The 12,840-nt window shown below is 35.7% G+C and overlaps 2 protein-coding genes across 2 annotated transcripts; one reads left to right on the top strand and one right to left on the bottom strand.

The window, feature by feature from the left end:
- Nucleotides 1-3,402: 3,402 nt before the first annotated feature.
- On the top strand, nt 3,403-4,097 carry LOC138693730 (uncharacterized). Its single transcript, XM_069817552.1, has 3 exons — nt 3,403-3,585; nt 3,673-3,729; nt 3,816-4,097. Exons 1-3 carry the CDS (start codon nt 3,535-3,537, stop codon nt 4,020-4,022), a joined length of 315 nt encoding a protein of 104 aa, XP_069673653.1. The 5' UTR covers nt 3,403-3,534; the 3' UTR covers nt 4,023-4,097.
- Nucleotides 3,636-5,395, bottom strand: LOC138693729 (putative nuclease HARBI1). The gene is made up of 2 exons (XM_069817551.1): nt 4,133-5,395; nt 3,636-3,868 (listed from the first exon to the last, which is right to left on the bottom strand). Coding segments are annotated over exons 1-2 (1,086 nt in total). The 5' UTR covers nt 5,217-5,395; the 3' UTR covers nt 3,636-3,866.
- Between the last annotated feature and the right edge of the window lie 7,445 nt (nt 5,396-12,840).

The following is a 12,840-nucleotide window of genomic DNA, read 5'->3' as shown; positions in this document are numbered from 1 at the left end:
AAGTAAAGAATCCATTGGTGGTAGTAGATACCATTTCCCATAACAAACCGGAAGTAGAGGTATCTGTGGTCAACTTCACTGTTTCCACTTCCACTTTTTTCCATGATTTCAGCGCGAACTCATAAGTGACGCAGCACACATATTCATAGTTTGGGGTTCGTCTTGAAGGACAGATATAAGCTACAGTAAAACCATAATACTGTGCTCGAAATTTATACCTCGTCTTATCTGTGGAAATATACGCCTTCTAAAAATTTAACACATGATAGAACAACATCTAAAGCTTTACATACAACAGGACAATATAATACTAGCATAAAAAGATTTGACACAAAATAAGACAATATTTAAGAATTTGGCACACAGTGAAACAATGTTCATGTACAGTTTTGGTATAGAAAGTAGATCCTTCTTTCTTTCTTCGAAGCAAACAAATCAATCACAGTTTCATTAAAATTAGCAATGTTGCTAATCATGCTTTTTTCAATAGAAAGCATTGCTAATGCACTTCACTTTCCTTCGGTCACGGTACTTCTTAGAAACGTCTTTATCATTTTTAAGGTTGAGAAGCATCTCTCGGTCTCAGAAGTTGTCATAGAAATTGTAATAACAATGAGCAATAGCTTGTAAGTCTCTGAAAATGTATATTGTAAGTTATTTTCTATGAGAAATTGCAAAAGACTGACAGCGCCACTCATATTCCTAAAATCCGATCTTCTGTAGATAATCTGCAATTCTGTTTTAAGGCGATCCTTTTCCAGAAGTTCATAAACATCTATTATTTCTTCAATTAGTTCATAAGGGAAGTGTTTCTCATATTGTTGACATTTTTTGGCATCAAAGAGACACAAGGCAGAAAAGTGAGCAGTAAAAGAAAATCTTCTTTTTGCTTGATTTGCGATGTTGTCGCAGACTTCCTTAGCTGCCACAGTCTTATTAATGTAAGTAGACCTATTTTATTCTTTTTTTTTTTTTGTTGGCACCTCCACATTCTCAACTTCTATGCTTACTGCCTCCATTCCCTCTCTTTCCTTCTGCATTGCAACATCATATACTGGCACAGATACGTAGACGACATACTAAATCTATACAAAGGAAACAAAAGACAGATTGAAAACCTACACAAACACATAAACAAAATACACCCGAAACTACACTACACACTAGAAACAGAGAACAACAAATCCATAAATTTCTGAGACATCGCAATAACAAATACAGACAACAAACACAAGTTCAAAATATACAGGAAACCCACTACCATGATAACACACATACACAACACCTCCAATCATCCCACACAACATAAACACGCAGCATTCCGATCCACGATACATCAACATTCCTATGAACTAGCAGGACTATAAGTAAGAAATACAGACTATCAAATACGTGGCTTAGGAAAATGGATACAACCCCAACATAACAGACAACATCACAAGAAACACTAAATGCAAACAACACTAACATATGAAAACATGAACACATACAAAACTGCATCATCATTCAAGGAACTAGAATACAACATAGAACACAGAACACACTACAAAAACATCTTAACACACAGACAAGACATCACAAATAAATACAACTTAACAAGAGTTTACAAACTAACATGCAAAAGCAGCAGCAACTTCTACATTGGACAGACTGGAAGATCATTTCAAACACGTTACAAAGAACATATCACAGCCTTACCAAACTACACAACAATTCAATCTATGCAGAACACATCACAAACTCCAACCACAGCTACAGCAACATAGACAAAGACATGAAAATACTACACATCCAGCCAGTAACTTGACGTCCACACCTGTGGAGTAACGGTCAGCGCGTCTGGCTGCGAAACCAGGTGGTCCGGGTTCGAATCCCGGTCGGGGCAAGTTACCTGGTTGAGGTTTTTTCTGGGGTTTTCCCTCAACCGAATACGAGTAAATGCTGGGTAACTTTCGGTGCTGGACCCTGGACTCATTTCACCGGCATTATCACCTTCATTTCATTCAGATGCTAAATAACCTAGATGTTGATACAGCGTCATAAAATAACCCAATAAAAAAAAAAAAAAAAGAAACTTGAAATCCTAGAACAATATGAAATTTATAAGCATACAAAACAGACCCACAGCACATCCTGAACACTCAACTCAATTTCAAACACACATAACCATGAACACAACAGAAACCAGAAGATAGACTTTGGACAATGAAGCACAAGACTTCGAAACTAGTCAAGCAAGGTAAATCCTAAAGATTAACACAGTAAGGAAGTTGGAAATTTAATCAATGACATATAAGACTTATGTGAAACCAGTTTTAATGTATGGAAATGGTGTTCTTATATCTACACAACCTAATGAAATAGAATCAAGGTATGAGGATAATTACATGTAGTGTTAAATCTGCCCCCACGCAAATAAGTACTGACAATATACGTACAATAAGGTTAAAAAGAATGGGCCGATGACACATGTTTGAGTTCCAGGAACAGAACAGTGTGCATGCCGGCTCCAGTCCATGTAAGTGTGCTGCATTTTGTTCTAAAACAACTGAAGAGTGAAATGGCAATAAAATTGATAAATACTAATGCCCGGTTTCATCAACAGATGTTATAACTCTGCTAACACGTTGTTTCTTAACATGAGTTAAAATTTTTAACAATTTGTTAAGACTCTTGCATTTCACCAACATTTTCCTGCAAAATGTTAACTAACATGTTGTTAATACTCGCAAGAATAGCGAACACAACGAATCGAGAAGGCGGTGTATGATTCATACGATTTCTGAATGCACTCCGTTGCGCTTTTGTTTGAACATCTGTGAAATAATGGCGCGCGAAGTTACCATGAAGAGGATGAGGGGCACAAATTTTTCTTCTTTTGAGAAAGAGTTGTTGATAGAACTAGTAAATAAATATAAAAAAATTATAGAGTGCAAGAAAACCGATGGGTTGAAAATAAAAGAGAAGGACGAAACGTGGGACAAACTAAGAGACGAATATAATTCGAATGGGAGTGTGACATCAAGAACAACAAAACAACTGCGACAATTTTATGTTAACTTAAAAAGATCAGCTAAGAAAGCAAGGAGTGACGAACGGGTGGAAAGGTATAAAACAGGTGGTGGTCAATGTACAACTAAAGTTGATGAAAGTGTTCTGTCCCTCATAGAGGACCAAATAGAACGTAACAGCAACCCCTTCGACTGTGATTCAGAATACTATGGTAAGTACCAGTTGCATTATATTAGCATTATCTATTCATTCAAATTAAATTCGTTTGTATTTAATAACAATTTTATTATATTTTTAGGTGACGCTGAAATAATTACAACCGAACAGGAAGCAAGATCTTGCGATATTGTTGAAGTCATAGCAGTAGTGCACGAGGTGATAAATCACTTTCATTAACTATATATACTTTTAAATTTATATTATATCAAGACAAATTGTAAACTATAATTTGTATTATTGTTGTTGTAGGAGAATGTAAACAGAAAACAATTATCACTTGAGGACAACACAGCATCACTTGAAATGGGTACACCAGGCCCGGCGTCTAACACATCTCTTCTTGTCACTCCAGTTGTGAGTACGACACTTCTATTAAGTTTTTAGGTTAGTTATTTTTTAAATTAAGAATGAAAGTTTAATAATCGGGGTTTGTACTTCCAGGCTGAAGCTTTAACAGGAGCAGAAAACTGTAACAAGCAGCAGACTCGCGTCACCAAGGTCAGTATCACAGCTGGTCACGTTGAGGGTTATAATAAAAGTCCGCCAGGAGTGCCAAAATTTTCACTGCTGATTTTTGTTTCCAGGCCAACCTTTGTCGTAACAACATTGCTGCACTTGCCGAGAGCAGGACAACTCTCTGTGAAAAAGAAATGTATTTAATCCAACAGAAATATAACCAGGAGCAACAACTGCTGAAAATGAAAATGGAAACTGAGAAACTAAAACAAGAAGCATTTAGAGAAAAATTAATATACTATAAAGAAAAAAGAAAGCGTGTTGAGGATGAATAAGTTAGTTGCAGTGTATTTTGTTTGTAGAAGTTTGGTAGAAATGTATAGTTTAAGCGTGTTACATGTAGTATAGGTAACAAGTTTAAAAATAAAACGTTTGTAGTACTTACAAGCGAAGTGTTGTTGTGCAAATGCGTTCCTGTAAGCTGCTGCAGTTTGTTCATTTTCCATGTGAATAGGAACAAGATTCTGGTTTCTAATGTGCCTATTCCTTCTTCTTTCTGTGATGTACTGATGCAGTGTCAAATCTTCTGGAGGAAGTTGATCCCTTGTCTCCACTGCAATGTTGTGCAACACTGCTGTCGCCACAATTATCGTCAAGGTTGTTTGTCGTTTAGTTCGTAGCCCCAAGCTGAGAACCGGAAAACGTCTCTTCCACACACCTATCATCCTCTCTACACAGTTTCTTGTCCTAATATGTGCTGCATTATAATTGTGCTGGGGTCTTGTTTCGGGATGAAGGTATGGTGTTAGTAGATATTTTCTTAAAGGGTATCCACTGTCACCTAAAAGGATACCCTCATCAATTGCTCCCATTTCAAATTGAGCTCTGATATGCGAGTTGCTGAATATTGTGCTGTCGTGTACTGATCCAGGCCATCTAGCTACTATATCCCTAATTAGGAGGTTGGCATCACTGATGACCTGGACATTAACAGAAAAGTAACCTTTTCGATTCCGATATATTTCTGCCCTATTGCCTCCAGGTGACTGAATCTTGATGTGCGTACAGTCTATTGCACCCACAATACCAGGAAAATTGTACATATCATAAAACTGTTGTACAATACTCGGGCGTTCTTGTACTGAGGGGAATGTTACGTACCTTCTTCTCATTGATGCTATTGCTGCAGAAACTTTACTAACAATTCTACTTACTGTAGATTTTGAAATTCCAGCATTATCTCCAACCATTAAATGAAAGGATCCAGTGGCATAAAACCTCAGAGTTATCAGTATCTGCTGCATTGGAGATAGAGGCATGTTTCTGTTGGTCGGGTATTCTAACCTCTCTTGTATTTCTTCCACAACCTTACCGACGACAGTTTTGGACAATCTATATCTCTTCAAAAATTCTTCTTCTCGCAAATTTTCAAAATCATTTCGTCTTAAAGCTCTTCCCCTATTAGGAACGGCATTCAGATGGTCTAAATACAGCAATTCCACATCAAAAGCATTATTTACGTCCGCCATTTTCAACTGTTTAACAATTGTTAAGCCTTTAACATAAGGGAGATGGGATGTTAATTTAACACAGAGTTTAACTCTTTGTTAGAGCTAACATTTGTTGATGGAACAGAATTTTTGTTAAATCAAATGTTAAACTAGTTTAACAACGTGTTAAAAATTAACATTGGTTGATGAAACTCGGCATAAATCTATCAAAATGGGGTACAAAATTTACCAAAACGAAGATGAATGAGAAAGCTATGTAATACGCCAGATTAAAGTATGAGCCATTGTAGCAGAGGTGGCTTAAACATGGGTCTAAACGAGATAGCATTGGTTGTAGGAGGTTCGAATCTCGGTTAGTCTCAGTGTTTTACATTACAAAATTAGCATGTCGATTGAATGTTTAGTACACAGCACAATCCGTCCCCTGGGCAACACTACGTCTGCATTTCAGTAGCGGCTGGTGGTCAAAATAATGAGTGTGCTACAATCTCTATATCGGCCTACTGTATACACTTATTTGTATTTATCTTAATTTGAGACTCGCCTAGTGACGAAATATGGAGTTCCTTCCTACTGCAGAACTTGTCAATTATCCTGGTATTAAACGTTAAATCCCTCCATCCTGGACATCATACTCTTTTCTATTGACAGTATTGCAAGAGCAGTGAGGCGATCCTGGGATATAGTGTTCCTTAAAAACGTTTTTATGCGTTTCAAGCAAGAAAAACATCTTTCTGGCTCAGCAGTGGTCATTGGTGTTGTAACCAAAATATTTAACAACTTCGTTACTTCACAGAATGGATCCCGTGAATTGTTGGGGACTATGTTTTGTAACAATTGAACAGCCATCTATATTTCGGAAGTCGGATCTTCTGTATAGAACTCCAAGTTGTGTCTTTAACATTCTTTTGTTCAGTACAGTATAGCTGTTGACAACAACTTCAAGTTCGCATTCAGGAAAATTATGCAAAAAATTGTCAAAAAATTCGCTGTTTAACAATTTTGTTGCGTCTAGGTAGGTTAAAGATTGGAAACGATGAGTAGTTTCCTGAATTATACAGTTACATACCTCCTTGGCATCAATTTTCTGGGATTCAATTTTCCGTCACTTGCTGACTGATTCACGAGGAACCTCAAAAAACTGGTAGATGGCAGCAGCAGTCGAACATTTGAATTACCAAATACATTGCACATAGTTCCGAGTTCCTCCACAAACAAGCATTCTTTCCTTACGCTTTACTTTTGCAATCTCCAAGCTGTGTTGTGCTGAAGCTGACAACAGCACTTCCGCGTAAAAATAGCCAATCAGAGTAGTTATTTCAGCTTCGCACATGCGCATTAACTGTCTACATTCTCATGTAAGTTTTGAGTAGCACAACGAACCCCCTGAGTCACCAAAGAGCGAAGAGCGAAGACTAAACACTCTATAACACGTCATGAACATAACAACGGGAAATTGTCAAATGGCAGATCAAAATATTATGGTATTTCAAACACTTTATTTGAGCAAAAATTATCATTGTGCTGTAGCACTGTAGCACATAAGGACGGGCCGCCCCTGCTGCATTTATATCTCATTTATAGCTTTTAAAAATATGTTTAACTACAACGTTAAAACATGTTACCATTGTAAACATTAATTTTCTTCTATTTCTTTTAATAATGGCAATACTCAAGTGATACTGTTTACCATTCATCGGATTTGTTTACCTATATTCTTCACAGGGAGTGTTGACAACGTTTGAAAGCCAATTTTCATAAATAATGAAACAATATTTGAAATAATAATAAAAAGTAGAGCGATATATTATAATAATATATAACATATTGAATGATCGTCCACATCTGCTTCAGCATGTGGACGTGAGGCCAGCAGCTGGCTGGTCAGTCTTGGCCCTTCATGGGCTGTAGTGCAATGGATTTACTTTACTTAATATATACAACATATTATATTGATATTTCGTATTCTTCGTCAGTCATATGTCAGCCAATACTTCAAGCTGTTTAGGTTCTTAAAGCCCCTTTTTGGGTAAATCATGATATTGCAAACATTAATTAGGGCCTACATATCGAATTAAACCGTAAAATTTTGCATGGGGTCTAGAGAAGGATAGTTCGTCTTTTTATTTAGATACATATTAAAATTATTTTACTTTAATATGTGTTTTGAAAATTAACTCCAAAAATAAATTGTATTTTCGTCCAAAAATACCCGTGACACGAAATTTTAACAACTCTCATAATGTTGGATCATTCATGTCTTACAAATGTGTTATGACAAGGGAAGAGAATTCTATTACAATGAGACAGTCTTCACTCAGCGATTATGTGGCTTGGTCTGGGACATTTCTCAACAAACAAGTAGAAATAATATCATTATCAACATCATCATATTTTTGCGACATGGATTAAGTCAAGATTGTTCCAGTTTCAAAGTGGTTTAAAATTTGTCTGATCAGCGTTTTCTTGGACGCCCTAACTTTCTCCTTTCAACTGGTTTGTAATAAAGCAGTTTACTGTATACAGTATTCCAGGATTCTATTCATTCTACGTGTTGTCTCCATTTATTATTGTAATCTTCTGTTTATTGAGATATAATTGTAATTTCCCCGTGCAGCATGGCTGTACTTATATAATTAATATCACATAAAATTATTAATTTCTGCAAAGTATAAGAGTCTGGGAAATTATTATTATTATTATTATTATTATTATTATTATTATTATTATTATTATTATTATTATTAAGGTGATATGGTGAACACATGAAACTGACTATAAATGTTGTTTACTCATATTTGATGTGCTTCTGATTTTCAAAAAAGCAAATAAACTATTAATTTTGTATACAGGCTAGGTCGTGCCTAATAATAGCCCACAATGATACTTGCATAACTAAGTTTATTAACAAATTCCACTAACATTTGTCATTAAAAATATAAGATAATACAATAAGAGAAAATCAACTCTACCAGGAAGCAAACTTACACCTCTGGTTTCGAAATCAGAAACATTACCCCAATGCCACACCACCTCGCTGTCACTGCAGATGGGTCGCTGTCAACAATACAGCACTGCCTTCGAACACAGTGAGTTTGCTTGTGTGAGCCTGACTTGAAAACTTTACATTTAAACTGCCAACTGTACCTATTAAATACGAAATTGAGAAACGAAGTCTTATTTTGTTTGAGAAATTAAAACGAATTCCAAAGAATGCTTACTAGGAGGAACTACAAAAATTCTGAAGGAAACTCAAAACACAATCTGGCTTCTTCCAGGATATTTAAAAATTACGAAGTAAATACAATGTACAAACAACTGAAAATATAGAAAAACGTCTACTCCCAGAAATTAAATGTGAAAATGAACCGATACAATACATCACTGCAAAACGTGACATTGACCAATCAGTATTAAAATCATTAGCTATTGAAACCATATGTACAAGATATCCAAAATCTGAATGGCTTCATATTTATACAGATGGAGCTCTGCTTGACAAACACAGTAACGCTGGAGCAGGAATCTAAGTGACTTTTTTTAGCTTTTACGTATCTCTTGGAGCACTGTCCACTCATTATGATGGTGAATTAGAAGCAATCAACACAGCTTTCCATCACATACATAAATTTAACAAAGCAGTTATGCTTAGTGATTGTAAATCTGGACTCCAAACAATAACAAAACAGACGAGTAAGAGAAATTCTTTCTGCTCTTAAAATGTTATAAGGGCTTCGTAAAGAGGTAGTTTTTCAATCAATACCCTCACACTGTGGAACAGTAGCTAATGAGGAGGCTGACTTCCTGGCCAAAAAAGGAACAAACATCAGACAAACTCGAAATAATATGAGTACAATCTCCTTTCATACCTCAAAAGTCAGGATCAAAGACATAGTCCAGTCCTTTTGTAAACAGGAATCCCTGAATAAAAGCGAAGGCAAACCTTGGAATATTCTGCTAGACAGTAATAACATCCCAGATTTGCTGTCGTTATATTTCGCTTAATCACCGGACATGAATGTCTCGCCTCTGATTTGCATTGGATTAATATTTACCAGCATCCACAGTGCACACTGCACCCTCTGTAGAAATCAAAACTCCATCATGGAATAAACAACATCTGCTACAATGCCCAGCAATAAAGAAAATAAATGCTGATTTATCACCACAGCCCACCATATATTATTGGGAGAATCAGAGAAATCCAAGATCCTTAGCATGGGTCAACAACAATAACAGTATTCAGTATTCATATTGTAAATTTGTGTACGTTACACTGTTTAACATGAAAGCTGGAATAATCTCACTCTTGTGCATTCCAGAAAAAGCACAGTTAAAGTTACGGCACTTTTCATTTCCAGGTCTGATCCATTAAGTTACACGAAATGCTAAGCAGGCTGAACAGCACTGCAGAGAGTGCACAGCCCATCTCAACAATATCGTAACAAAATACGCGCATTCTCATTCTTCTCCAAATTCTTTCATGGAGCGAGTCTTGTTGGGAGTCCACCTGTATGTAGGCAACAATTTCGCACGACTGTCCACAAGTAGCATATATACAGGGGCTCTTGTTTACTGCACATGCGCAGTGTGCTGTAAGCAAAACTTATACAATAAGAGAGCTCCAAATTTGTTTTCCGTATCTGCACATACTCGTAGATCTGTGGTTGACACTTTTGTACAGCTGTAAAAAAAAAAAAAGTGGCCGCACTCGTGAACAGCGAATATTTTCAAAGTCCACTTCGGGTCGCGGCGATGTTACACGATGCATGTGCTTGTACAAGGAGTTCCGGAACTATGAAAGTGTTCCATATCTGCGCCTCGTAGATCAGCGGTAGAGTGCTTGTTTTTAATGATTCAAAGGTTGTGGGTTCAGGCCTTCTTCAAGTTTTCATTTTATTTTTTAATTGTTCTTTAGCGATGTAAATGATATTCAAATTATCATTTGTATCCAGTTATCCTTTTTATGGATATCACGTTATTTATATTTTGTTATCGTTATTTAGTGATATGAATAAAATTCAAGTCATCATTTGTATTCTGTTATCGTTTTATAACGATATGAATAATAATAATTATTATTGTATCTCCAATGGGGGTTAGCCGTATTTTACATATGTATGTTAGAGCTATACTTTTATACACAAAAAAGATAAGCATAAAGAGAAATGGAAAATAAAATTAAATTAGCTTACACGATGTAAACAAAACATAAACAATCCGTAAATTAGGCATTGCGATTGCAAAACAAATATCAGTTATCAATTTGAAACCTACAAAAACATTAACAACACACATACGTAACACTTCTATAACACAAATATGCAGCTTTCCGTACCATACATCATAAATTAATACACAATAGACACACAAACACAATCAAACTATAATTACGACATTGCGATGACATCAAGCATCCCATAACGGACTGACATACATAACAAATCAAGCATCTGTTGCAACACAGACACTTCAACATAGTAACCACACTTTTAAAAGTTACAAATTTGGCTCCAAGAAGAATAAATAGGACACTGTTACTAATTACTATTCTTCTACAATTTCTTAAATACATCTGTAATAAATCTGTGAAATTTCGATATGCATAATATTCACGTTTTTTATATTGTTATCGTTCTTTAGCGATATAAATAATATTCAAGTTATCATTTATATTCTGTTTTCCTTCATTAGCATTATAAAATAATATTCAAGTTATTTATATTGTTATTGTTCTTTCGCAATGTAAATAATCTGTATTTTATGTAAGTAATTATTATAACACAAATAACCATCTTTCTTTGTAAAATAGGTTATTTTATTTAGATAATTGAATACGTATTATATAATATCTTATATTAATTAAACAAACCGATATTTATCATTTATATTGTGTTATCGTTCTTCAGTGATACTGTATAAATAATATTCAACTTATTTATATTGTAATCGTTCTTTAGCGATATAAATAACATAAATTTAATATTAGGTTTGGAAAAATCTAGTTGCATAATACTGGTATTAGTTTTTCTTTTTGTATTATTACATTATACTATCTTGAACCACAATAAAATGAAAAGGAGTAACGAGGAATTGAACCTGAGACGTTGACATCTAAATTCTGATGTTCGTCCACTGAGCCACGAGGGCAAAAGTGTGGAAATATTTTCGGAAAAATTGGCCCATTCACACTCTAAGATTTTCTAATGATTCGTAGAAGCTAGTCCAGGATGCGGGGGGCAAAGGCTAATTGAGATTTCCCGGTCTCTGATCGGGTCAAACATCCTGATAGAATTAATATTTAACCCTTGCCGTGACTGTCGGTGAAGTCTGGAGGGCCCAATTAGTCAAATCCACTCTCCTCATCTCCACGCTTGGGCCCCCTGAAATTTAATAAGATGCGAAACAGATAGTGGTATGCGGAAAGCAACGGGATGTTACCGCATTTAGGCCTATCCTTTCCAAGAAAAACTGCAAACATGAACAAAGGAAGCTTTTAATACAAGAAGAAGGATCATCTGCGGACCTCTGGAAAAAGAACTAAGGAAGAGACTAGTGAAGTGCTTTGTGTGGAGTGTGGCATTGTATGGGGAAGGAACACGGACATTATGACGAAATGAAGAGAAACGAATTGAAGCATTTGAAATGTGGATGTGGAGAAGAACGGTGCGTGTGAAGTGGACAGACAGAATAAGAAATAATACTGTGTTTGAAAAAGTGAGTGAAGAAAGAATGATGCTGAAACTGATTAGAAAGAGAAAAAGGAATTGGTTGGGTCTCTGGTTGAAAAGAATAATAGACGACATTAGGATATGTGGATCATATGCGGAGACTAAGAGGAAGGCACAAAATAGGAAAGATTGGAGATTGCTGGGTTTGCAATGAAAGACCTGCCCATGGACAGAACACTTATGTATGTATGTTCAGAATGCCTGGAATATTGTGTCTAAGAACAGTCGCTATTTGCAAAGACTAGTCAATTCCATGCCCACTCGGCTGCAAGATGATCGAGATAAGAGGAAGATAGACTAAATATTGAATTGTGGCTTTTTGTTTAATTTTTTGAACGCTTAATTGTTTGAATGTTTTAAGGCCGACGCCAGTAAATTTGTTTTGTTTATGCCACGAAAGATATTATTGAGAATAAAATTATTTTTCTTTCCATTTGCAGCCACAATATCATAATGATAATGATAAAGTCATGGCATAATATATTAATGAATCTGATGTTAATTACTAAAATAATCGTAAAAGAGAAAGGAGCCATTATGTATAGTTTGTCTCTCTCAAAAACAGAACAAAAAAGAACATAAAAAGCACGAGGTTGTAGTCGAACGCGGGACCTCATGAATAAGAGGCCTGAACGCTACCATTGCGCTATTGAATAACACACAGAATACTTCAATTATAACTGTAGATATCAGGCAACGTGGTCCAACAACATGTAACATTGCCTGTCTCCGAATTGTAGAGAAGATACCCGAAGGGAACTTTGTTTCAGGATAGCGGCCACTTTTTCTTTTGACAGCTGTACGTGGTTTGTAACACCTGGGGCTATTCCACAAAGATATGGTGTTGTACATTACAAATTACTGATGAAAGATGTTGTAAAGTATGGAGTTGTATCTTTCTGTTCCACGAA

Source organism: Periplaneta americana, unplaced genomic scaffold (genome assembly GCF_040183065.1).
Source record: "Periplaneta americana isolate PAMFEO1 unplaced genomic scaffold, P.americana_PAMFEO1_priV1 scaffold_20, whole genome shotgun sequence".
Taxonomy (NCBI): domain Eukaryota; kingdom Metazoa; phylum Arthropoda; class Insecta; order Blattodea; family Blattidae; genus Periplaneta; species Periplaneta americana.
The sequence above is the reverse complement of the archived record's forward strand: the minus strand, read 5'-3'. Positions and strand labels throughout refer to the sequence as shown.